This window comes from Rhinoraja longicauda, unplaced genomic scaffold (assembly GCF_053455715.1).
Source record: "Rhinoraja longicauda isolate Sanriku21f unplaced genomic scaffold, sRhiLon1.1 Scf000490, whole genome shotgun sequence".
Lineage (NCBI taxonomy): Eukaryota > Metazoa > Chordata > Chondrichthyes > Rajiformes > Arhynchobatidae > Rhinoraja > Rhinoraja longicauda.
The window spans coordinates 530-26,814 of record NW_027601707.1 but is presented as its reverse complement, the minus strand read 5'-3'; the positions used below and the strand labels follow the sequence as shown (position 1 = coordinate 26,814).

Sequence of the window (26,285 nt, the reverse complement as noted above, 5' to 3'; positions counted from 1 at the left end):
GGGATCCATCTATAACAGCCGGGGGAAACCATATTCACTAAAGAATGAGGACATCTTGAATGTCCTGGAGTGAAAAGCCTCATCCTAGAGTCATAGAGTCATAGAGTGATACATTGTGGAAACAGGCCCTTCGGCCCAACTTGCCCACACAGGCCTACAATGTCCCAGCGACACTAGTCCCACTTGCCTGCACTTGGTCCATAACCCTCCAAACTTATCTTATCCATGTACCTGTACAACTGTTTCTTGAATTATTGGGATAGTCTCAGCCTCAACTACCTCCTCTGGCAGCTTGTTCCGTACACCCACCACCCTCTGTGTGAAAATGTTACCCCTCAGATTCCAATTAAATCTTTTCCCCTTCACCTTGAACCTATGTTCTCTGGTCCTCGATTCCCCTACTCTGGGTAAGAGACTCTGCATCTACCCAATCTATTCCTCTCATGATTTTATACACCTCTATAAGATCACCCCTTATCCTCCTGCGCTCCATGGAATAGAGACCCAGCCTACTCAACCTCTCCCTATAGCTCACACCTTCTAGTCCTGGCAACATCTTCGTAAATCTTTTCTGAACCCTTTCAAGCTTGACAATATCTTTCCTATAACTTGGTGCCCAGAACTGAACACAATATTCTAAATGCGGTCACTCCAACGTCTTATACAACTGGAACATGACCTCCAAACCTGTATACTCAATACTCTGACTGATGAAGGCCAAAGTGCCAAAAACCTTTTTGACCACCTTATCTACCTGCGACTCGACCTTCAAGGAACCATGCACCTGCACTCCTAGATCCCTCTGCTCTACAACACTACCCAGAGGCTTACCATTTACTGTGTAGGTCCTGTCCTTGTTCGACGTCCCAATATACAACACCTCACACTTTTCCATCAACCATTCCTCCGCCCACCTGGCCAATTGATCCAGATCCTGCTGCAATCTTTCACAACCATTGTAATAGTCGCCTAGACTTATCTATGAAATAATTCAAAGAACACAAAACTCAGTTAAAACATTTTACTTTTACACCAAGGTGGGAGAAGACACAGAGACCTGAGTGTACTGATGTTCACTCAGGCACCTGCTTCTGCCCTCTCAAAGAATACCCCGTATAAAGCAATATTTATACAGTCCAAAGCAGCACACAAAGCACATCCAGTAATTTTCCACAGTTCAGTAATTTTCCACAGTTACATGACATCAGCCAGTCCTAACAATAACATGGTAGAGTTCCCTTAGTAGAGTTCATTTAATTGTGTTAGGGAGTCAAACAGGAGTAACGAGGAGTTGCATAGCTAAGATGATTCGAGAGGCACCGTTGTGCGATAAGGAGACACCGTAGGATCTAGTTCAGAACATTGGAATGTCCTGTCCTCAATAAACCATGAGAAACAACTTCTTATCTGCAGGTGTCTGGTACCGTGAAGGCCAACTTCCCATGGGAACACACTCGGCTTAAAATGTCTGCCATAGTTAGCACAAAATGGTTTCCACAGTTTTAACCCTTACACCATCTTTGGAGCAGATGCGATGCAGATGGAGAAATTGAGAATAAGGGATAGTGACAGGGTAGGAGGAGGTGCAGTCCAGATAACTGATTGTGGAAGTTTATGGGTTTGTAGTAGACATCAGTTGATAGTCTAACCAATGACAGAAGGATTGAGCAAGGAGAGAGAAATCATAGAGACATAGAATCATACAGCGGCCCAACTTGCCCACACCGGCCAACATGTCCCCGCTACACTAGGCCCACCTGCCCGTGTTTGACCCATATCCCTCCAAATCTGTCCTATTCATGTACCTGTCTAACTGCTTCCTAACTGTTTCCTATTTCCCTCAGATTCCCATTAAATATTTTCCCCCTATATCCTCTGATCCTTGACTCCCCTTCTCTGAGCAAGAGTCTCTGTGCATCATGTGTTGGATAGTCCAGGGCAATTTGAGGGCAGGAGAGAGGTTAGCGATAAAAGTAATGAAATCAATATATGTCATCTTGATAGTTAAATTGCAACAATGCAAGCCTGGGATATCTTAAATGTGTTAAAAGGATTACAACACTTTTATGAAGTGCATTCATTTTTAAAATGTTTTATATATTTTAAACAGCATATATATCCTTTAATTATTTAAGAAATGTTGGTTCAAATATGTTTCTGTACAGGAAGCATTGCTTCCAGTATTCACAGAATAATGCAGACGTAGGAGTAGAAATGACTGGAAATAATTTGCAGCAAAAGACAGAAAGCAAGTTAATGGCCTCATAGAAATTGCTTCCTCCTAATCATCCAATAAAGAGTTGTGAAATAGAACTGTTCAGCGCTGCATCAAAACAGTTCATGTATCGACAATGAACAATATTATAAAAGGGCAAAAAGGAATTAAAAAGACCACTTGATAGCAGCTTTTCATCATTCTTTGATGAAAATGATGAAGACAAAGATATTCAATAAGGCTCAAAATACATGAACTAATTCAGATGGAGCCAACAGTTAGTAACCAATTGTAATCAATTGCAAAATCACACTGATGCCTCCTAATATTGGTACACCAGTGGTCTGGCCACACACGGGAAGGAAGGAAGAAAGTATTTTTACAGGAACAATGCAAAGGAACAAGGAAACATCATCAACACTAGATGGTTTCAAACGAAGATCTGATGATGATGTTGATGATACGTTATTGTCACATGTGCCTCGGTGCAGTGAAAGTCTTTGTTTGTGCATGCAAACTGCACAACAGAGTCACCACAAAGGTGCCGACATAATTAAAGAAAGTACTCACAAAGTGACAGAAAGTACTCCCTTCTTCGTCCCCTCCTATCCAGCACCCTCTCTCTCTCTCTCTCTCTCTCGAGATCCACCTGTCCAAGTATCTTGCAATTTATGTAGGAAAAAAAATGCAGATGCTGGTTAAAATCGAAGGTAGACACAAAATGCTGGAGTAACTCAGCAGGTCAGGCAGCATCTCTGGAGAGAAGGAATGGGTGACGTTTTGGGTCGAGACCCTTCTTCAGACTTCAGGGTGGTCCCGCCCCCTCCCCTGACTTCAGTCTGAAGAAGGGTCTCGACTCGGAAAGTCATCCATTCCTTTTCTCCAGAGATACTGCCTGACCCGCTGAGTTACTCCAGCATTTTGTGTCTATCTTGCAATCTAGTTCTGTAGCTATCAATCTAGCTATTTGTCTACCTATTCAGCTATCTGCCTCGCGGGCTATCTGCCTATCTATTTATCCAGCCCAGCTATCTCGCTATCCAGCAAGCTAGGTAACTAACTAACTAGCTATCTTGTTATCGAGGTAGCCAGCTATTTATCTAGCACTAGTTCTCTAGCTAGCTTTCTAGCTATCTGTCTATGGCTATCCAGCTGAAGAGCGAGCAAGATCTCTCTAGCTTACTCTGTCGAGGGAAAGAGAGAGCACTCACCCATAGAGAGCTGCCTACCTAGCTATCCACCATCCAGCTAGCTGCTGCTAGCTATCTACCTATCAGGCAATCTACCTAAAGCTATCTATCTATCTAGCTAGCAAGATCTATCAAGTTCACTCTCTCGAGCGAAAGAGAGAGTGCAACGCCACCGAGTACTGCCTCTCTAGATACCAAGCGGTCCAGCTATCTATCCTGCTGACTAGCAATCTAGTTCGGTGGCTACCAATCCAGCTCTGCATCCACCTCTATCTACCGAGTTCCACCTCGAGGCTCTGACTGCCGAGACTCCAAACTCGAGGGCCCCAGCCATATGTCCCAGATTCCACAGTACAGCAGCCAATCCATTCTATCTGTGCTCTTCCGTCTTGTTATAAATTTCTATTGGTTGTACTAATTCCCTTGCACAGTATTTCTATGATTTATTTTCATCCACAATACAAATAAATTTACACTTTGAAATATATATATTATTTGTGCCAAAGCAAGCAGGATAATCTAATGCAATATGGAGATCAATTACGCTTCAAAGTAACTCTTTAGAATTAGCATTAACATTGATTGATTTTGTGAAAGAAAATGCCTTCTGATTAATCTTGTGCATTGTTTTCTTCATTTTGTTCCCGTAAGGCAACCTTTAAAGGCTGGATGGACATAATGTATGCTGCTATTGACTCTCGAGAAGTGAGTACATATAGTTGATCGACGTTCAAACCATTCATTTAAAATATTCATTAACCTAAACAAGTTAGGAGCTTGACTGCACTGAGATGGTCCAAATGGCTTCAACTTCACTCGTTAAAAGCTTTGAGTGGAGGCATGGTGGCTGTTCCCACTTCACTATTACTCTCTCCACATGCCTCTGTATTGTTAATGGACTCAATATCTTTAATTGACTTCCGATGAGAGCTGGGTTTCCCAAAAGCAATATATTATCTTTAAATCCTACGGCTGCAAATATTAATCACCTCACCAAGGTAAATCTTTTTATTGAAGTCTCAAAGTATTTCTCTGGGGGTAATTACAATGAATAATTCCTTATTCAGAAATCCAAATGTCATTAAAATCTGTACATGATTCTGGCAAAGTATAGAATGATTGAATGGATTGAAAGATACAGCATGGGAACAGGCTCTTTGGTCTACTGAGTCCACGCTGTCTGTTGATCACATTCACACTATCCCAAAATTATCCTATTATCCCAAAGTTGAAGGAATATTTTATTTGCCCATCTAGTAGCTTTTACACTGTGTTTTCCACACAGGATCAAAATTGAACCATTTGGCAGTGACTATCTGAAACAACAAAGAATTAGTAGGATGTCTGGCGATCAGAGAGATCTGTGGTTTTTCCAAGATGCAGAGTTTACATCAAGTCCAATTCTAAAGCTCCACAAATGTTTTATTGCTCTGGTTCACATCATTCAAATATGAATGACGTGACAATTGTTGCCTAGTATTTCTAACAGCCCAGTCAGGTGCCGTAGAGTAGCTCAGAACTGCTTCTGCTGTGAGACCTGCAGCAAATTTCAGCTGCAGGATTTTTACCTTCAAAACATATTTTTGGCTGAGGTTTCTTTGGATGATCGGTGGGGAATAAAGAGGCTTGTGGCCAGTACACCTCCTGTGGAAAAGTAGGGGGAGGGAGAAGGAATGTTTTAGCTCAGTTTAGAGATACAGTGAGGAAATAAGCACTTCGGCCCACCGAGTCCGTACCGACCAGCGATCCCTGCACATTAACACTACCCGACACACACTAGGGACAATTTTATATTTATACCAAGCCAATTAACCTACAAACCTGTATGTCTTTGAAGTGTGGGAGGAAACCGAAGATGTCAGAGAAAACCCACACAGGTCACGGGGAGAATGTGCAAACTCTGCACAGGCAAACACCCTGAGTCAAGATCGTACCTGAATCTCTGGCGCTGTAAGGCAGTAACTCTACCGCTGTGCCAATGTGTCGCTTAAACCTTGTCTTGGAGCAATGTACATATGAGGGCAATAATCAGGTAATTTGGTTGCTGGACTGAGGTTGGGGGAAATTCAAGCCTCCATGATGCGGAGAGTTCACCTCAGGTATCCATCTTCAGATTGATGGAGTAGCCCTGACTTCATCAGTCTCCACAGTGTGCTGGAGGAACTCAGCGGTTGGGCAGCTTCTGTTTAGTTTGGTTTAGTTTATCATCACATGTACCGAGGTACAGTGAACAGCTTTTGTTGCGTGCTATCCAGTCAGCGGAAAGACAATACATGATTACAATCGATCCATTTACAGCGTATAGATGCATGATAAAGGAATTATGTTTAGTGCAAGGTAAAGCCAGCAAAGTCCGATCGAGGGTCACCAAGGAGGTAGATAGTAGATCAGCACTGTGGAGTGAATGACAGATGATGTTTCAAGTCGGTATCCATATTCAGACTGATGAAGCAGCCCTGACTCTGCCATCTGTCCATCCCCCCCACAAATGCTGCCTGTCCCACTGAATTCCTTTAGTATAAGAAAATAACTGCAGATGCTGGTACAAGTCGAAGGTATTTATTCACAAAATGCTGGAGTAACTCAGCAAGTCAGGCAGCATCTCAGGAGAGAAGGAATGGGTGACGTTTCGGTTTTTTGCTCATAAAATACAGACAATTTGTATTTTGCGCGACTAAGAATATTAGGTGGTTGGGATGGTTTAACGAACCTTGTGGGGAAGTAAGTTTTGATTTAGGATCATTGAATGATTAGGAAAAGTGTAGGATCAGATGGATCAGAGTGTCCAGGCGTGGACCTTGGGATGCTAGGAATGATTATCAGCAAGTGTGTGCAGTTGAGGTGGTTAGCAAACCCAAATGATAAAGATTGAGCAAAGAACATAGCTTCTGGGGATCCTGTGGCCTGGTGTGCAGACCTACATCTCTCTCAGGTGTCTTAATATGGTCACACAAGGGCACTTGGCTTTTATATCCAGATGTGCTTGTCAGCACAAGGTGGTACTGTGGTGCAGCTTGTTGCTTTAGTTTATCGACACGTGTACCGAGGTCCAGTGAAAAGTTTTTTGTTGCATGCTAACCAGTCAGTGGAAAGACAATACATGATTACAATCGAGCCGTTCACAGTCTACAGATACGTGATCATGGGAATAATGTTAAGTGCAAGGTAAAGCTAGTAAAGTCTAATCAAAGATAGTCCAAGAGTCACCAATGGGGTATATAGTAGTTCAGGACTGCTCTCTAGTTGCGGTAGGATGGTTAGTTGCCCGATAACAGCTGGGGAGAAACTGTCCCTGAACCTGGAGGTGTGCGTTTTCACGCTTCTGCACCTTTTGCCCGGTGGGAGAGGGGAGAAGAGGGAGTGGCCAGGGTGCAACTTGTCCTTGATTATGTTGCTGGCCTTGACAAGGTAGTTGATTGGTGTAGGTTACTGCACTGCTATAAGGTGCTCCTAGTGTGTGAATGAGTGGTATCATCTGACTAAAGTTGATGGGAATATGGGTAGAATAAAATGGGATTAGGGGCTTGATGGTTGGCACAGATGTTTTTGGCAGAAAGGCTGTTAGCCTGCCGTTCAACTCTTATGTCTCTATCTTTAGAGATGCAAAACAAACCTGAAAATAGTTGCTTCTGAGAATCGTGCCAGGAAAAGTCAGTTACAGACACTGGAAAAAATGTGTTTAATGATTGAATTTCCTGGCATGTGTCCTTTCTTGGGGGAGTGTGAGGAAGCAATAAACATAAATTCACAGAGAACAAGGCCCAGAAATCTGACTACTGTTGGATTATATTGCTTTCAATTAGGTAATGTATCTATTGGTTGGAGTTGTAAAGCACTCACAATTACTATCTTTTTCAATTATGGTTAATGTCACATCAAGATATATTGGGATTTGCTATATTTTACACGTTAATTTATTTTTCCAACTTCCTGTTTCTCTTCATCAGTCTTCATCAGTCAGAGCATTGACTACAGAAGATAGACACAAAATGACTGATGGTCTGAAGAAGGGTCTCGACCCAAAACGTTACCCATTCCTTCTCTCCAGAGATGCTGCCTGTCCCGCTGAATTACTCCAGCATTTTGTGACTATCTTCAATTTAAACCTGCATCTCCAGTTCTTTCCTACATGTATTGAGTATAGAAGTCGGGAGGTCATGTTACAGTTGTACAAGACATTGATGAGGCCACATTTAGAGTATTGTGTTCAGTTTTGGTCACCCTGTTATAGGAAAGATGTTGTCAAGCTGAAACGGGTGAAGGGAAGATTTACGAGGATGTTGCCAGGACTCGAGGGCCTGAGCTTTTGGGAGAGGTTGTGCAGGCTAGGACTTTATTCCTTGGAGTGCAGGAAGTTGAGGTGTGATCTTATAGAGGTCATGAGAGGAATAGACAGAGTAAATGCCACTGTGCCGCCCGATATCTTCAGTATAAACTAGCATCTGCAGATCCTTCCTACACATTTTGTCTGCATAGATATTGCCCCTCAAAGAAATATCGCTGTGATCTTGAGTCCCTGAAAACTTTGGATGTCTTGGAGCTTGGACACAGGGTAAATTGTACACAGGCTTATACTGTGAAATAATAAAGATGTCCATCTAAAATGATATGGAGCCCTGGTAAAACTACATGGAGTATTTTGTTAATCGAATCTAAGAGATTACTTGCCAAGCAGGGAGTGCAGCAAATATTCACACTGGTTCTGGGTTGGCAAATCTGTAAAATGAGGATAGACTGAGTAAGGAAGGTTTCTATGCTCCTGAACTGTCTACCTCTTTGGTGACCCTTGGACTATCCTTGATCGGACTTTACTGGCTTTACCTTGTACTAAACGTTATTCCCTTATCATATATCTATACACTGTAAATGGTTTGATTGTAATCATGTATTGTCTTTACGCACACAACAAAAGCTTTTCACTGTACCTCAGTACATATGACAATAAATCATAATCATAATCATAATAGTGCTTTATTAGCCAAGTGTGTTTTGCAACATACGAGGATTTTGATTTGCCATACAGTCATACCAATAAAGAGTAACAAGACACCCAAATAAATTTTTAACATGAACATCCACCACAGTGACTCCCCCACATTCCTCACTGTGATGAAAGGCAAAAAAGGTTCAATCTCTTCCCTTCTTTGTTCTCCCGCGGTCGGGGGCCTCGAGCCTTCCATAGACGGAACGATCTTGACTCCCGTAGCTGGCGGTCGGGCCCTCTGTGTCGGGGCGATCAAGCTCCCACATCAGGGGGATCTTAGCTCCCCCGCACCAAGCAATGGGACCCGGGTCGAGCTAGTCGAACCTCCTGCGACTTTGGAGCTTCCCGACATCAGCCCCTGCCCGAGACTGTGAGCTCCTCGATGGTGAAAACCACAGGCCGCGGTTGGAGCGTCGATCCTAGGCAAGGGTTCACAGGCTCCGATGGTAAGTCCACGGCCCCGCGGTGGGGCTCAAAGTCAGTCTCGAGCAAGACCACCAGCTCCGTGATGTTAGGCCGCAGAGCGACCGGAGATACGATCCGGAAAACAATCGCATCTCTGGCAAGGTGAGAGATTGAAAAAAAGTTTCCCCCAATGCCCTCCCCCCCCACATAAAACAAACCAGAGAACATTAACACATGCTTTTAAAAATACACTAAAAATAACTAAAAGACGAAAAGATAGACAAGCCGTTGGTAAGGCTGCCATCGCTGACGGCGCCACCCGGTGGATCTGAACTGAAACTAAACTGAACTGAGATTTTGTAAGAACGAGATGACCTATTAAGATGTACAAAATACTTGGGTAGATATAGGATGTTTACTGAGTAGCTCAGAACCAGGGCTGACAGTCTTAAAATAAGGGGTAAGCTATTTAACTTAGAAATAAGATGAAATATTTTCACACAATAGGTGTAAACCTTTGGAATTCTGCACCTGAGAGGTTAGTGAAGGCTCTGTTGGTGATTGCATTTGTGTTAGTCAGTGATTATATTTAAAAGCAAAATTGATAGATTTCTTGATTGAGGGAAAGATGATTGGGCAGGAAAAGGGAGTTGAGGTCTGATCTGTCTCAAAGGTGCCGGAGGCTCAAGATTACATGGACTTTCCCTGCTCACTTCTGTTATCTTCTTGTGCAACAATTAGACTGGATCTTGAAGAGGAATTCAGACTAAGATTCCAATTGTTCCAAGTGCCTAATGAGAACTCTGGCCTAATGAGAATTCCTTCCTGCACATGAGTTGGTGACGTACACTGTCTAGATAGTGACCATGTACATACTTACTTCTTCCTGCTCATCTTTCTCGTTTGTGTTAGCGGTTATGGGGAGAAGGCAGGAGAATGGGGTTGAGAGGGAAAGATAGATCAGCCGTGATTGAATGATGAAGTAGACTTGATGGGATGAGTGGCCTAATTCTGCGCCTATAAGTTATGAATCTATGAACGTGTTTGCTTGATATTTAGTGTGGGCAAATGTGAACCAGGATCTGCACCAGGCACCAGGCCATGTGTTTGCTGTTCTTCCTGCTAATACAGCAGGGCCCCTCCTCAGCAGCCCAGGCAGTGCATGCATTGCTGCAGCATGTCAATACTTTTATTGCAGCATAATTGGCAACTGTGCATTGTTTGCACACTGGCATCAAAACCCCTCTTGCCCACTCTTCATCCATTGATTGCTCACCTTGGTTCACGGGCAGCATGGTCACACAGCGGTAGAGTTGCTGCCTGACAGCACCAGGTTCCACCTTGGCCATGGGTGCTGTCTGTACGGAGTTTCTACGTTCTCCCTGTGACCTGCGTGGGTTTTCTCCGGGTGCACCGGTTTCCTCCCACGCTCCAAAGACATACAGGTTTGGAGACTAATTGGCTTTGGCATAATTGTAAATAGTCCCTAGTGTGTGTAGGATAGTGTTAGTGTGTGGGAATTGCAGGTTGGAGCAGACTCGGTGGGCCAAAGGGCCTGTTTCCACGCTGTATCTCTAAACTGAACTAAACTAAAGTAAAAAGTGCAGATGGTACAACAGACAATCGTCACTGTTGCCAAGGTACCAGGCGTCAAGACTGCAGCTGGTAACATGGACAGTAATTGATAATGTTATCTGCTATCTATGGTTGGACTTCAACTGAATATTGAAGGAATTAAAATAGTCCCTTCATGTTCTGTAAAGAGCAGAGATGACATGCAATGTTATGCAACATTCAACCAAGCACCATCTGTATGTAGTCAATTAAAGTCTCTGCCTTGAGTTTAGTTTAGTTTCAAGATACAGCATGGAAACAGGCCTTTTGACCCATCGGGTTCACACCGACTGTGGGGCAGAGGTAGAGTTGCTGCCTTACAGCGCTTACAGTGTTAGAGACCCGGGTTCGATCCTGACTACGAATGCTGTCTGTATGGAGTTTGTACGTTCTCCCTGTGATCGTGTAGGTTTTCTCCGAGATCTTCAGTTTCCTCCCACATGCCAAATATGTACAGGTTTGTAGGTTAATTGGCTTGGTATAAATGTAAAATTGTCCCTGGTGTGTGGTTAATGTGCGGGGATTGTTGGTCGGTGCGAACTTGGTAGGCCGAAGGACCTGTTTCTGCGCTGTGTCTCTAAACTGAACTAAACCAACCATCGATCACCTGTTCACACTTTCCACCACACTACACACTAGGGGCACTTTACAGAGAGCCAATTAAACTACAAACTTGTCTTTGGGATGTGGGAAGAAACTGGAGCCCCAGGATGAAACCCACACAGTGAAGAATGCGCAAACTCTGCACAGACAGCATCCAAGGTCAGGATCGTACCTGGGTCTCTGGCACTGAGAGACAGCAGTTCTATCTGCTGTGCCACCGTGCTGCCTAAATATTCCAGGTAAAACGCCGACAAAGCCTAAATCATTGCAAAATCACACTCACAGCTTACGGCTCTCTGGGAAATAGGAATGAAATGTCACCACCAGCAAACTGTGAGCTATAACAAACCCTCTCTACATGAAGCCGGGGAACAACCCAAACCATTATTATTTATGGCTATTGTCACATTGACTTTAACCAAGATGCCTTACTTTGAGGTAGGAGTTTTGCCCGCAACAGATGAAAGATTTTAGTGAAGATATTCTTATTGATTTACAATGACCATACACCATTTATGAATATTTAGATGGGAGAATTTTTCCCTGAAAATCTGGTGGATATGGAGCAAGCCATCTTCTCCTCTTTCTCCATCTTCTAGCAGTTTGCCCCATTCTGTGTGTCCACGAATGATTCATTCACAAGTGAATTACTGCAGTTGCCACTTCCAAGATGGCGCCCAACACAGGAGACTCTTTGTCTGCTGGTCACAGAGTGGATCTGCAATCACGCATTTCAATCACTCCACTCTGTTAAAGCACTTATTGAATCTCTACACTGTGGATGGCTTGATTGTAATCATGTTTTGTCTTTCTGCTGACTGGTTAGCACACAACAAAAGCTTTTCACTGTACCTCAGTACACGTGACAATAAACTAAACTAAACTAAACTAAACTAGATTAAATTATACTGGGAGACAATAGTTTCTGCTGAAGCCTTGGATTCAGGATAAGGTTACTGGCATTTATCATACCACTTACTGGAGACTTTAAATATATTTTAAGAATTTAAGAAAACATGAAATAATTGCGCATCCAAGCAAAACTCAATTGAAATCAGTCATTGAGTAACCCACATTCCTGTAAAAGAAGCTGATGGAGTGGCTTCTCGCTGGAACTGAATGAACTATCCAGAGTTGAGGGAGTGCATTCACTGCAGTTTTAAAGTTTAAAATGGCAGTGCAGGCATTAAATCAGCTTTACACGCTGATTGATATCATAACCTGACTACGCTACGTACTCTCAGCGGTCTATGCAACCAAATTTGCGCCGATGAAGTTCTAAGCAGCTACTAACGTAGCCAGAGCAGCAATGTTGGTATCTCATGACCTAAATGCTGAAGTTGTGGCTTCAACTTTTTGGCCGATTCCACACACAGGATGCTTAGCAGTTCTTTTACCAACGGACCGCCCTCATAGATATCTTGATACGTAAGAACTGCTACCATCTCTATTTGGCCCCGTGCCGCCAGTTCCTGGTGACCTATTAATAATCCTGCTGATAGTAATTTGAATCTTTCAAACACCAACATGAATGCAATGAATATAGCTCTGGCGTTTATCCCGTCTCTTCAACTCTCTGGCATGTCTGACACATTTTCTGCATCATATAAGGTAACCATATATTGCTGTTACTCGTAAAACATGAAAGTATTTTAACCTCTTGCCTATTAAATTGTCTCCTCAGATGCAAACTTAACCTGAAAAAATCGGCACAAAATTGTACAAAGTGATCATTTTGGACAATTCATCGATAAGCCAATCCACAGCAAATACAGGGACACCTTCTGTGTGACAATGGGCACAGTGATCATTGGTCTCTAATGACTGACAGGCTTTCTAGAATAATACGATACAGTTAGAGCTTAAAACACAAGAGCTATTTTAATATAAAGTGTGAAAAAATATGCATGAACATTTTCTGGTGGCTTCCTGGAGTTTATTCCTCAGGTGAAATAAAGACAAATAGAAAGCAACCATTGACAAGTTTCGAAGCAATGAAAGGTTCTATCAGGAAAGGCTCAAATGTTATTCTTATTGTTTTGTGATTCCAGACTATGTTTCTTTTCAATTGTGTTTACTGCATTTGCGACAGGCGGCACGGTGGCGCAGCGGTAGAGTTGCTGCCTTGCAGCGCCAGAGACCCAGGTTCGATCCCGACTATGGGTGCTGTCTGTACGGAGTTTGTCCGTTCTCCTTGTGACCTGCATGGGTTTTTCCAGAGAACTTTGGTTTCCTCCCACACTCCAAAGACATACAGGGTTGTAAGTTGTGTAGGAAAGAACTGCAGGTGCTGATTTAAATCGAAGGTAGACACAAGAAGCTGGAGTAACTCAGCGGGACAGCCAGCATCTCTGGAGTGAAGGAATGGATGACGTTTTGGGTGGAGACCCTTCTTCCGACTCCGTTTCGGGTCGAGACCCTTCTTCAGGTTTGTGGGTTAATGGCTTGGTTTGAATGATTTTTAAATTGTCCCTGTTGTAGGATAATGTGTGGGGATTGCTGGTTGGTGCGGACTCGGTGGGCTGAAGGGCCAGTTTGTGTATTGTATCTCTAAACTAAATTAACTAAACCTCAAAAGCCCTTCACAGGCCATAAAGTGTTTTGGGATGTCATGTAATCAAATTCGTTTCCCCTTTCCTTTTCCATTTTAATGATGCACTTTCAATTCATTGCTCCTCAAGATGGCCACTGTTGTACTTCAAACAATAAGAACGGCATGGATGGAACTTGTCATCATACATGTGGCTTGGCGTCATTGAGGCAGCCCGGCGGCACAGCTGTTGGAGCCACTGTCACAGCACCAGACATCTGGATTCAGTCCTGACCTTGCTTGCTTGCCGTCTGTTTGGAGTATGTACTTTGTGGGTTTCCTCTGAGTGCTCCAGATTCTTCCCCCATCCTAAAGACACATAGGTTGGTGGGTTAGTTGGTCCCTGTAATTTGTCCCTGGGGTGTAACTGAGTGGTAGAATCTGGGGGTTTGGGGTATTGAGGGAAATATGAGGAGATTTAATTAAAATATAGATGACTTAACTAGTTTCAAGATACATTGTGAAAACAGGCCCTTCGGCCCACGAAGTCTGCACCGACCAGCGATTCCCACACACTGGCACTGTCCTACATGCAAGGGACAATTTACAATTTTTACTGAAGTCAATGAACCTACAAACCTGTATGTCTTTAGAGTGCGGGAAGCGACCGGAGCAACTGGAAAAAACCCTGCGGTCACAGTGATAATGTTCAAACTCCTTACAGATGGCACCCGGGTCTCAGTGTGTGCTGGGACATGGTTCCAAGGTGTTTCCATTTATATGGTGCTCTCTGGCAAGCCAACAGTGCTCACTGCTAAATGGAAAATCTTCCTCTCGTCTGACTATTGGGCGTCTGGCATTACCTGACTTGGGACAAATCCAGGTTATGATCCCTGTAGATTGAATGCCCAGTTTAAAGAGAGTTTAAATGATATATTGATGAATATACCATATTGACATTGTGCAGAATGGCCATTTCTCTATTTAATATTGTACATGCTGACCATTGTGAGGTTAGAGGCAATCCTACTTTTCCTTTGCCCGCAACTTTCGTGCTCCCTCACAACTCCCATGTTGCTCCTGGCCTCTCTCTTCCTCTTTCCCCCAAATTCCTGTCCCATTTTCCCTCCGGTATTTTATGATCTTTAAATAGGATTACTCCATTGATATAACTGTTCTTCCAGAAACATTCAAAGTACTTTCCACACAGTAAATTGTTACGAGATGTGGTCTTTGTCCTTATGCAAAAATTAAACTTGGCAAGGACCTTCTCCTTGGAATGAGAAAAATGCTCAGCTAACCACCCTGATGGATGGTTAGGAAGAAATATTGAGCACTTGGGGAAAGATCATTATTGCCCTGCTATCAAATTATCAGCAAGAAAACAATCTCATGATACCTGCCTCCCCCCCACCCCCCCCCCCCCCCACCCCCACCCACCCACCCTCTCCCGTCTGGCAGGAGGTGTAAAAGTGTGAAAACGCACAGGTCCAGATTCAGGGACAGTTCTTCCCAGCTGTTATCAGGCAACTGAATCATCCTATCAACAACTAGAGAGCAGTCCTGAGCCACCTCATCGGAGACCCTCGGACTATCTTTGATTGGACTTTACTGGACCTTTTCTTAAACTAAACGTCATTCACGTTATTCCTTGATCATATATCTGTACACATTGTGGATGACTCGATTGTAATCATGTATTGTCTTTTCGCTGGTTGGTTAGCTCACAACAAAAGCTTTTCACTTACCTCGGTACAGGCGACAATAAACTCAACTAAACTCAACTCTTTGACCATGTAACTGTCCTCAACTCCACCACCTGCTCACTCCCAGTAATCCTTCAAGCCCCCTGTCCCAGTAATTTCCAACGCAGGCCCCCATTCTCTGATGAGGTTTAAGTGAAAAGCTTTGTTTTGCATGCTCTTCAATCAGATCAGATAATGGTATATCTTTAGACTTTACTTTAGAGATAGTTTACTTTAGAACAAGCCCTTCGGCCCACTGAGTCCATGCCAACCAGTGATCACCCTGTACACTCGCACTATCCTGCACACACTAGGGACAATTTACAATTTTACAACTTATTGAAGCCAATTAACCTACAAACCTGTATGTCTTTGGAGTGTGGAAGGAAACTGGAACACCCGGAGAAAACCTATACGGTCACAGGGAGAATGTACAAACACTGTTCGGACAGCACACGTGGTCAGGATTGAACCCAGGTCTCTGGTGTTGTAAGGCAGCAACTCTACCACTGTGCCACTGTGCTGTACTGTGATTATATACATTAATACACACAAGTCTAAATCAACATCACTTGTGATTTCCAATTGACACCCCCAGATGTTATGATTCCAAGGAATATTTACAGTATTCCTCCCACAACCAAACATTCCCCATTTACAAGAACAATGATGGCATTTTTGAATGAAATTCAGTGACAATAAACCATTCATTCTACAAGCTCAGAGGTGACCTGCATTAACAAGTGTTCCCCTTTGTAGGTGGGCCAGCAGCCATCCTATGAAATTAACCTCTACATGTACCTGTACTTCGTCATCTTCATCATCTTCGGAGCATTCTTCACCCTCAACCTCTTCATTGGTGTAATTATTGACAACTTTAACCAACAAAAGAAAAAGATAAGTATCCCCTCTTTGCATGGTTCACATTTCCTACAGTCTTAAGATTTTAAGAAGTACATATTCTAGCTACGATTAGATTTAAACAAATTTCATACCTTGTCTATATACCTTTTTATTTTGACTTATAAATGGATATTAACAACACTTCAGAAATAATGATACACCAGATAAGATAATCTTTCACTCTAAGTTTCTATGTTAAAATCCAACACAGTGATGGAATTAATATGTGCTTATTTAACTGTTTCCAAGCTATTCTGACGTATATTTTCTGGATTGGATTTTACTAACTACAATGCCGAGATATATCTCTCGTTCTTGTCAATATATATTTGACTTCCTGCTAAAGGTTGTTCTTACCCCATGCCTCTAGTTTCCGAGAAGGCCACTGTGTCAACCATGATGCATGGGAGTGGAGTTGCCAGACGTGACCATTTCCCTCTCTTGATAATATTATTGACAAAGTCGCCTTTTAAAATCTGACAGTTTTCTTTTTATCTGGTGCCGACCTGCAACGTTACTGAATTTGATTACCCAATTTGTCGTGATGAGTCCAGAAAGAGTCAAATACTTGCCACCCTCTTTGGTCTCAGGACAATCACCATCACTGTTGAATGGTTGAATTTTCTATTCTGCCCCTACAACCTGCATTGACACTCCATTTTTTGTGGCTTTTTCCCTTGCAAGCAACTAATATCCCTTTCTGCCTGTTAATTGGAAGAAAATGTGGACATTTGGACTGCAGCTCCACACCAAAACAGGGGCTTCATGATGCATTATTCTCGATATTACTGTTAATGAGTTCAGCAGAATACCTCTGTTTTTCTTTGAGCTTGCTGGACATTTTTGAATTTTCCTGAAATAATTGTAAGTGTTCTCATCTTCACTTTGGAGGAAAAGATATATTTATGACCGAAGAACAGAAGAAATATTATAACGCCATGAAGAAACTTGGCTCGAAGAAACCTCAAAAACCCATCCCAAGACCAAATGTAAGTGTAAACGTTAGATCCATATGAAACTTAGGCATGTCTATTCAAGTTTAGTTTAGTTTTAGTTGAGAGATTCTGTGGAAACAGACCCTTTGGCCCAGCGAGTCCGCACCAACCGGCGATCCCCGCACATTAACACTATCCTACACACACTAAGAACAATTTACATTTATACCGAGCCAATTAACTTACAAACCTATACGTCTTTGGAGTGTGGGAGGAAACCGAAGATCTCGGAAAAAAACAGAGTCACAGGGAGAACGTACAAACTCCGTACGGACAGCAGCTCTAGTTGGGATCAAACCCAGGTCTCTGGCGCTGCAAGCATTGTAAGGCAGCAACTCTACTGCTGCGCCACCGCACCGCTCTGCAAGTTACTTCTTCAGATTGGCTTGGGTGAAATATAGAGAGTGTACAAACTTCAAATATCCACCATGTTTGGAGTGAGATGAATGATGTCAGTGACTGGCTAAGTGTGACGTCACTCAGCCAATCTGTGATGTCATCTCATCAACACCAAAAGGAAGCCTGAGTTCCCTGCAGTGTTGTTCAAGATAACATTACTGGATGAGTGATGTATTCTTGCACTGTCCATCTCCATTCAGTTGGATGGAACGACTATCAAGGAGTTGGCAAATTCTGGGGCATTACCAATAATAAACTGTAGACACAAGGAACTGCAGATACTGGAATCTTGCGTAGAACACAAAGTGCTGGAGTAACTCAATGGGTCAGGCAGCACCTCTGCAGGACATTCATAGGTGACATTTTGGGTCAGGACCCTTCTTCAGATTCTGAGCCTCAAGGGTGCGGACCCAAAACATCACCTATTACATGTGGAGAGGATGTTTCCACTACTGGATGAGTCTAGGACTAGAGGTCATAGACTCAGAATTAAAGGACGTTCTTTTAGGAAGGAGATGAGAAGTTTCTTTAATCAGTGGGTGGTGAATCTGTGGAACTCTTTGCCACAGAAGGCTGTGGAGGCCATGTCAGTGGATATTGTTAAGGCAGAGATAGATAGATTCTTGATTAGTACGTGTCAGAGGTTATGGAGAGAAGGCAGGAGAATGGGGTGAGGAGGGATAGAGACATCAGCCATGAGTGAATGGCTGAGTACGATGGTCCGAATGGCTGAATTCTACTCCTATCTATGACCTGTTCATGTCCTCCAGAGATGCTGCCTGACATGCTGAGCTAGTCCAGCACTTTGTGTTTCAGGTAATGTGCTATGACCTCCAACACCCCAGCAATTCCAAAGGGCTTGATTATGTATTTTCTCCATTATTACATCTGCAAAATTTCCAGCCAGTTTCCACCAAGCAACGCTTATCGATCACGAGGAGATTATTCCAGCATTATGTTATTGAAAAGAAAGATTGGATGCAGTGAAATATGAAAATAATTCAACCAGATATTTCCACATGTGAGTTCCTTGTTTGCACCTCAGATGGAGTTTCCACATCAAACATGTATCTAGTTTTGTCATTCCCTTTGCAATCATGCTCAGGGAGCATTGATGAGAAAAGTAATCCATTGTTGCCCTAGGAGTAGCCATCACTGATTACCCCTGGTGAAGAAGTGTAGGAAAAAACTGCAGATGCTGCTTTAAATCGAAGGTAGACACAAAATTCTGGAGTAACCCAGCGGGTCAGGCAGCATCTCTGGAGAGAAGGAATGGGTGACGTTTCAGGTCGAGACCCTTCTTCAGACTGAGGGACGCCCCCTCCCCTGACATCAGTCTGAAGAAAGGTCTCGACCTGAAACATCACCCATTCCTTCTCTCCAGAGTTGCTGCCTGTCTCGCTGAGTTACTCCAGCATTTTGTGTCTACCCCTGGTGAAGCCATCTTTCCACTGCATAGTTCTTGACTGGAACACACTAAGATATGTCTCACGTTTCCTATATTCCTCAGAAAACCCACATCCTTACCTATGATCCTCCCACCATCCAGTTGCACACCCCTCCACTAGTCAACATTGACCGTCACCATATGACCATCCCCAACTCCTAAACCAGTGATCCTAGTGATCAACCACAAAGATTCCAACCCTCTGATAGTTCAAGGCTCCCAATGGAATCCATGATTTCCACCACTCCTATCAAAAACTCCATTCCATAAGACTATAAGACATAGGAGCAGAATTAGGCCATTTGGCCCATTGAGCCTGCTCCACCATTCGATCATGGCTGATCTATTTTTTCCTTCTCAACTCCATTCTCCTGCCTTCTCCCTGTAACTTTGTCGCCCTGACTAGAAATCTATGAATCTCTGCTTTAAAAACTGACCTGGCCTCCACAGTCATCTGTGCTAATGAATTCCACAGATTCACAGCCATCTGGCAAAAGAAATTTGTTCTCATCTCCATTGTAAAGATATATCCTTTTATTCTGAGGCTATGCCCTCAGTTCCTAAACTCTCCCTATCTTATTTTCTCAATTTATTGTGTGCCAGAACAAGAAAGAATTTCATTGTTCTGGTTCATATAGTGCATATAATAAATAAACAGCCTTAACCTGATCTCAGTACCCTGACCCAAGCCCTGACTGACTCTAGTTTGAGATACCTGACACTTAACAGATCTGTGATTGATCAGATTATGGACACAAAATGCTGGAATAACTCAGCGGGACAGCAAGCATCTCTGGAGAGAAAGAATGGGTGATGTTTCTGGTTGAGACCTGTCTTCAGTCTCTGAAGAAGGGTCTCAACCCGAAACGTCACCCATTACTAAAAAACGTCAGCATTTTTTGTTTAATTTCAGATTTCCAGCAGCTGCAACATTTGGCTTTTGGTATTAGTATTGGGTTGGTATTGTTGAGTGCACTGACGTACAATTAAAAACTTGGATTGGGTGCTATCCAGGCAAACCATACCATACATCAGTACCATCAAACCATGTACAAGCCCAGGTAGTGCAAAAAGAGAAAGGACACAATGTGTAGAATATAATGTTACAGCTACAGATAAAGTGTAGATTAAAAAGTGCAAGGCCTCACAAGGTAGACTGGGAAATAGGTCATTCATCTTTAGTTTATGAGACATTAATTCAAAATACCGCAAGGTGGCCCAGCGGTAAATTTGCTGCCTTACAACGCTAGAGACCCAGGATCGATCCTTACTATGGGTGCTGTCTGTTTGGAGTTTGTACGTTTTCCCTGTGACCGTGTGGGTTTTCTCCAGGTGCTCCGGTTTCCTCCAACACTCCAAAGATGTACAGGTTTGCAGGTTAATTGGCTTCTGTAAAGTGTAAATTGTCGCTAGTGTGTAGGATAGTGCTAGTGTACAGGGGATTGCTGGTCGGTGCAGACTCAGTGGCCCAAAGGCCCTGTTTCCACGCTGTATTTCTAATCTAAACTAAACTAAAGGAAGAGGTGTTCTTGAATATGACGATACAATCTACCCACATTATTAGCAACCTCTTTATAACGGATTTTCGTTATAACAGACATAGCATCCCCACAGTAATCAGACACCATTGTCTCTTTAAGAATACGGGCAAATAGTTACATTGCGGGAGGCCATTAAAATTGACGAGCAATTGCTTCAATGCACACGTGCAATGAATACCCTATTAAACATCGTAATAAAGAGCTTTACTATTTTTAGCTAGCAGTAACAAAAATACATTTTTCGCTGTCAAAAAGAACCTTGTATTTGAAAGCAACTCGTTGTTTCACAAAGTGACGTCTAGGTGGTTGGAGCAAACCCCTTATTCAGTAGTAGCGGGCATGTGGCAATTACATATAGCATTCCTCCGCACTTTGGTCCATTACAATGAGGGTTATCTGCACATGCTTTCAAGCTTTTGTATATTCTGCCCGATGGGAGAGAGGAGAAGAGGGAATGAGCTATGTTTTATTTTCTTCCCTTCTTCCTTCCTCACCTCACAGAATAAATGTCAAGGAGCCTTCTATGACTTGGTCAGCAATCAAGCCTTTGATATTTTTATTATGATTCTCATCTGCCTCAACATGGTGACCATGATGGTGGAAACTGAGGACCAAAGCAAAGAAACAGATGAGATTCTTTTCTTGGTCAACCTGGTGTTTATTGTTGTGTTTACATGTGAATGCATCCTCAAGATGATTGGCCTGAGATACTATTACTTCACCATTGGATGGAATATTTTTGATTTTGTGGTAGTGATTCTTTCTGTCGTAGGTAAGTTGGAAATAGACCTTAGTTAAGTTTAGTTTAGTTTAGAGATACAGCGTGGAACCAGGCCCCTTCGGCCCACTGAGTCCGCATTTTGTGTCTATCTTCAATGCCTAGCTAGATATATTTATCGTGGTGAGTGGACTTAGAAATAATAATTTAAAAGAAACAGAAGTGTTGTTAATAGAGGAGGATGTAAGTCTGCAACAGCCAATGGAAAGTGAATGTTGTCTTTATCATGTTGACCCACCCATGGTGTTCTCCACCTTTACCATGTATCTCCAATAATTGACTATTTTCACATGAAACAATTTTAATGATCTCCCATTTTCACTTGTTTCAGGTATTATGCTGGCAGATATCATAGAGAAGTACTTTGTATCACCTACCCTGTTTAGGGTCATTAGGTTGGCCAGAATCGGCCGTGTGCTTCGACTTATCAGAGGAGCGAAAGGAATTCGAACTCTGCTGTTTGCCTTGATGATGTCTCTCCCGGCTTTATTCAACATTGGGCTTTTACTCTTTCTGGTTATGTTCATCTACTCCATATTTGGGATGTCCAACTTTGCCTATGTGAAGAAAGAAGCGGGTATCGATGACATGTTCAACTTTGAGACGTTTGGCAACAGCATGATTTGCCTGTTCATGATCACCACGTCGGCAGGCTGGGATGGACTGCTTCTGCCCATCATGAACAGCAGTCCCCCCGACTGCGACCCCGATGCGTACAATCCGGGCACCACGGTAAAGGGCAACTGCGGAAACCCATTGATGGGGGTCGTCTTCTTTGTCAGTTACATCATCGTCTCCTTCCTGATTGTGGTGAACATGTACATAGCCATCATCCTGGAGAACTTTAACGTGGCAACTGAGGAGAGTGCTGAGCCTCTGTGCGAGGATGACTTTGAAATGTTCTACGAGGTCTGGGAAAAGTTTGATCCAGAAGCCACACAATTTGTCGAGTACGCTAGATTATCCGACTTTGCCGACACTCTGAAGGAGCCATTGCGGATTGCCAAACCGAACAAGATCAAACTGATTACCATGGACCTACCGATGGTGATTGGTGACAAAATACACTGCCTGGACATACTCTTTGCATTCACCAAGGAAGTCTTGGGGGAATCTGAAGAAATGGGTGCGCTGAAGGAGTCAATGGAAGAGAAATTCATGGCCGCCAACCCTTCAAAGGTTTCCTATGAACCCATCACCACCACACTTCGAAGGAAGCAAGAGGAGGTTTGTGCGATCAAAATTCAACGAGCTTTCCGTCGTCACCTGCTGAAGCGTACTGTCAAGCACGCATCTTACCTGTACCGCCAAAGCCTATCTGACTCCATCCTACCCGATGAAGAGGCTCCAGAGAAGGAAGGGTTGATCGCAGTCAGGTTAAGTCAAAACTATGGTAACTACCAACCTGACCAGGGAAGTCCACCAACCTTAGCTCAAGAAACACCAACAACTCCGCAAGATGTGACGGATATTCCCCTTGAATCAGGAGTGACTGCTCCAGAAGGAGAAGTACCTACAGATGAACTAACAGACTGGTTTCCTGAATCAAAGGACATCAGAGAGTCGGTTGTATAGTTGGGCTCGCATAGAGTCAAGCTTCTGAGGAAGAGCACAAGGTGCCAAGTGTCTGACACAAGCACCCTCAAGAATGTCACTTTGTCTCCAGTTTTCTAGCACTGATAGTTTCCAGTCAACATATGGGGAATGGATTTGCAACTGGTCTTTGCTGCAAAGTGTGGGAGAACACTCCCTATTAAAATTCTTGTGCAAGAGCAAACTCCCATCTTTTACAAAGAATGTTCCCCAGTTCCAACGACTGCAATCAAGGCTGCGACAAAATGCTTATTGCAACTCAAGTATGCATTTCTCCAGTGTCACGATTGCTTTGGGTAGAAGAGAGTAACAATGATGTGGCAGATTATTAAAGAGTTTTTGAACCATTTGCTATCCTTCGGTGGAGTTTGCTGGGCCTTGTTCAGTGATGGTGTATATATCAGATATGCTGCATTTAAGTAACACTAGACAACATCCAGCATTGCCCTTCAAAAGTTATAAAGGTTATCATACGAGAGGCTAGTTCAAAGCCATTTTCCAATTTCATTTCAATGTTATTCAACTTAAAACACTTTTAATACTGTGCTTTTACTATTCTGATAAACACCACTTATCTAAAATGTACGTAGCATTAAATTAACTTTTATTACAGTACATAGGTACTTTTTTTGTACAATGCATCTTAAAAAGGAAAGACATCTGCTCATTTGTTGAATTGTAATCTTTTTTAAATTAAGCTGATCAAATACTATTTTACATATAACTTTTATATGCTGCAGAGCACCAACGTGGGATGGCATTCGATGAATCTGGTATTTCTCTGGAGTAAATGCATGAGATATTTTAACTTTCAGTTTTGGTCCACACCTGCGCACATTTGCAAACCTGAGTCCCTTCCCTAAATCTATCAGTGGTCATAGTAAAAAAATCATGTCCTGTTGCTAACATTGCAAAAACAATGCAAAATATTTCTTCCACAGCCTTTAAACATTGATATATTAACTCAGTGATTGTGCTTCATAAACTTACATGTGTTGGTTCATTAACACTTTGTTTTCAATCAACAGTTGTTCAGAACAGAACAGAACTTATTCACCCTCTTGGTAAACACTGTAACACACATTCACAAGCCGATTGCATTGTAAATCCATGCACCTTTGTGTCTGAAGTGTTAGGAATTTGGCTCGAACAATGAAAGTGGAGAATGTTAGAAAGTGCATATGGTAAATTTGACAGGTCTTGCTGCTTTCCTTAACAATGATGCTTGATATCAGGACCTCTCAGTAAAATGGAGAAGATTGAGAGAGCAAGCAGAGCTCCCAGACTGGCGAATGCTCATGTTTGTTCATCACACTGACGTAAGGTAGTCAGCCCACACACCTACTATCTACTTTTCTGCTTCCCGGAAGAGATAGGAAAAGAGGCTGAATGCTAATTCAGGAATACTTTGTTAAATATTCCTCTCTGACCTCATGTAAGTGTAAACAAATATTCTTCCCCCTTCCCTTCCCTGTGCCCCATCTTGATGTGCACTCATTTCTTCTATTCCTCTTCCCCCGACCCCTTTCACCTACATTCCTTCCTCTGGCTTCACAATTCAGGCTGCTTCTCTCCTTATCTTCCTAACATTTGTCTTTGATATCTGGCTCATGTCCAACCATCAGCAAATCAAAAATCTACTTACTTGTATCCACCTATCACTTGCCAGGTGTTGTCCTGCTCCCACCTCTTTTCCAACTATCTGCCCCTGGTGCAAACAGCCTGAAGACGGGTCCCAACCCAAAACACCACGTCCATACAATGTTCTCCAAAGATGCTGCCTGATCCGCTGAGTTAGGCCAGTGCAGTTTCTTAAACCAATATCTGCAGTTCCTTGTGACAACAAACTATTTTCCAGATTAATTTAATCTTTTTTTGCATGTACTGGGATTATCTCAGTATTCAGAAATACATCACATATTTTCTTAATGGCATCTCTTCGAGAAATCCTTTTTGGTCTAACTTCGTTCAGTCACCTTCTGCAAGAACTAAATGTCTAACAAGTGTTTCCTCCATTTATTTGAGTGGTGTTATTGCATGGCCTTCACAGTCAAGTTGCACGGAGAGGGAGGAACTGCAGATACTGGTTTAAACTGCAGATACACACAAAATGCTGGGGTAACTCAGCAGGACAGGCAACATCTCTGGAGAGAAGGAATGGGTGATGTTTCGGGTCGAGACCCTTCTTCAGTCACCCATTCCTTCTCTCCAGAGATGCTGCCTGTCCCGCTGAGTTACTCCAGCAGTTTTTGCTATCTTCAGTCAAGTTGCATGATGTCTATGATCTCGAGAACATTAAATGCTCATGTTTACCTGTGGTAAATATAGGAATGGAGAAAGACTTTCAGCTACTCAGTGCAGCTAACTACATTTAATTAGAGGGTGGTTAATTAGTAACAAACATTGCGTCATTTTAGCTCTTTATTTATTAATATCTCTCTGATTATCAATCTCAGATTTTTAAACTCCAGTTCCAATAATTTGGAAGAGGTTTCCAATTTCCATTATTCTTTGTATGAAAAGGCAGAGATTGATAGATTCTTGATTAGTACAACCTCCGTACAGACAGCACCCATAGTCAGGATCGAACCTGGGTCTCTGGCGCTGTAAGGCAGTAACATTACTGTTGCACCACCGTGCCATCCTAATTTGGCCCAGTATTGTAAATAAGATGAATTAGCATCCCATATCCATAAATCCCCTGCCCTCAATGGGAATTAAAATCTGTTTAAATAATACTGCGTAAAAACCTGGGTTGCCTTGTAAGAGTTATTAAAATAACAGTCATGTGTTATATGTTAGCTCAAAAGTCATTTTTCCAGTTTCATTTCAAAGTTATTTAAATTAAAAAGTCCTTTAATGCTGTAGCTTTTATTTCAGACAAATTGACCCCACTAATTTATTAAAGCATTAATGGTTTTTTTACTGGATCAGAATAAACATCAGAACTATAAATCATTTTCCTAACCCCTCCCAACGTCGGCATATCCAATCTCGCAGTCCCATTGCACAAGTTTTCTCTTTATCTTGAAATTTGTCAAAGGTGGTAACAGCCAGCAAACTCGTGTTCCCGCAGTGAGACAATAATCCCTGCTGCTGCCAATCCAATATCTATATAGACTTAAACAAAATGATAGAATAGAATTGAAAGGTGGAAGCCCTGTTCATCACTGTTGCTTTCACTGATTATGTTGCACCTAGATAAATAAATGAATATTATATGAACCCAGCTTGAACAGTGCGTGTCAAAAAACATAGTTTTTTGCATCTCTAGACAGCTACATCAATAGGACAGCTTTGGAGGAATATGGACCAAACGTGGGCAGGTGGGACTAGTGTAGCT

The 26,285-nt window shown here is 42.6% G+C and overlaps 1 protein-coding gene across 1 annotated transcript in view; it reads left to right on the top strand.

The window, feature by feature from the left end:
- LOC144591016 (sodium channel protein type 4 subunit alpha-like) overlaps positions 1 to 22,924 on the top strand; it is a 78,631-nt gene extending 55,707 nt beyond the window's left edge. The window contains exons 11-15 of the mRNA XM_078395363.1: positions 4,057 to 4,110; positions 16,046 to 16,183; positions 17,074 to 17,178; positions 21,073 to 21,343; positions 21,681 to 22,924. Of these exons, the coding sequence (XP_078251489.1) occupies positions 4,057 to 4,110; positions 16,046 to 16,183; positions 17,074 to 17,178; positions 21,073 to 21,343; positions 21,681 to 22,924 (1,812 nt within the window). The remainder of the gene's footprint in view (positions 1 to 4,056; positions 4,111 to 16,045; positions 16,184 to 17,073; positions 17,179 to 21,072; positions 21,344 to 21,680) is intronic.
- Positions 22,925 to 26,285: the final 3,361 nt, after the last annotated feature.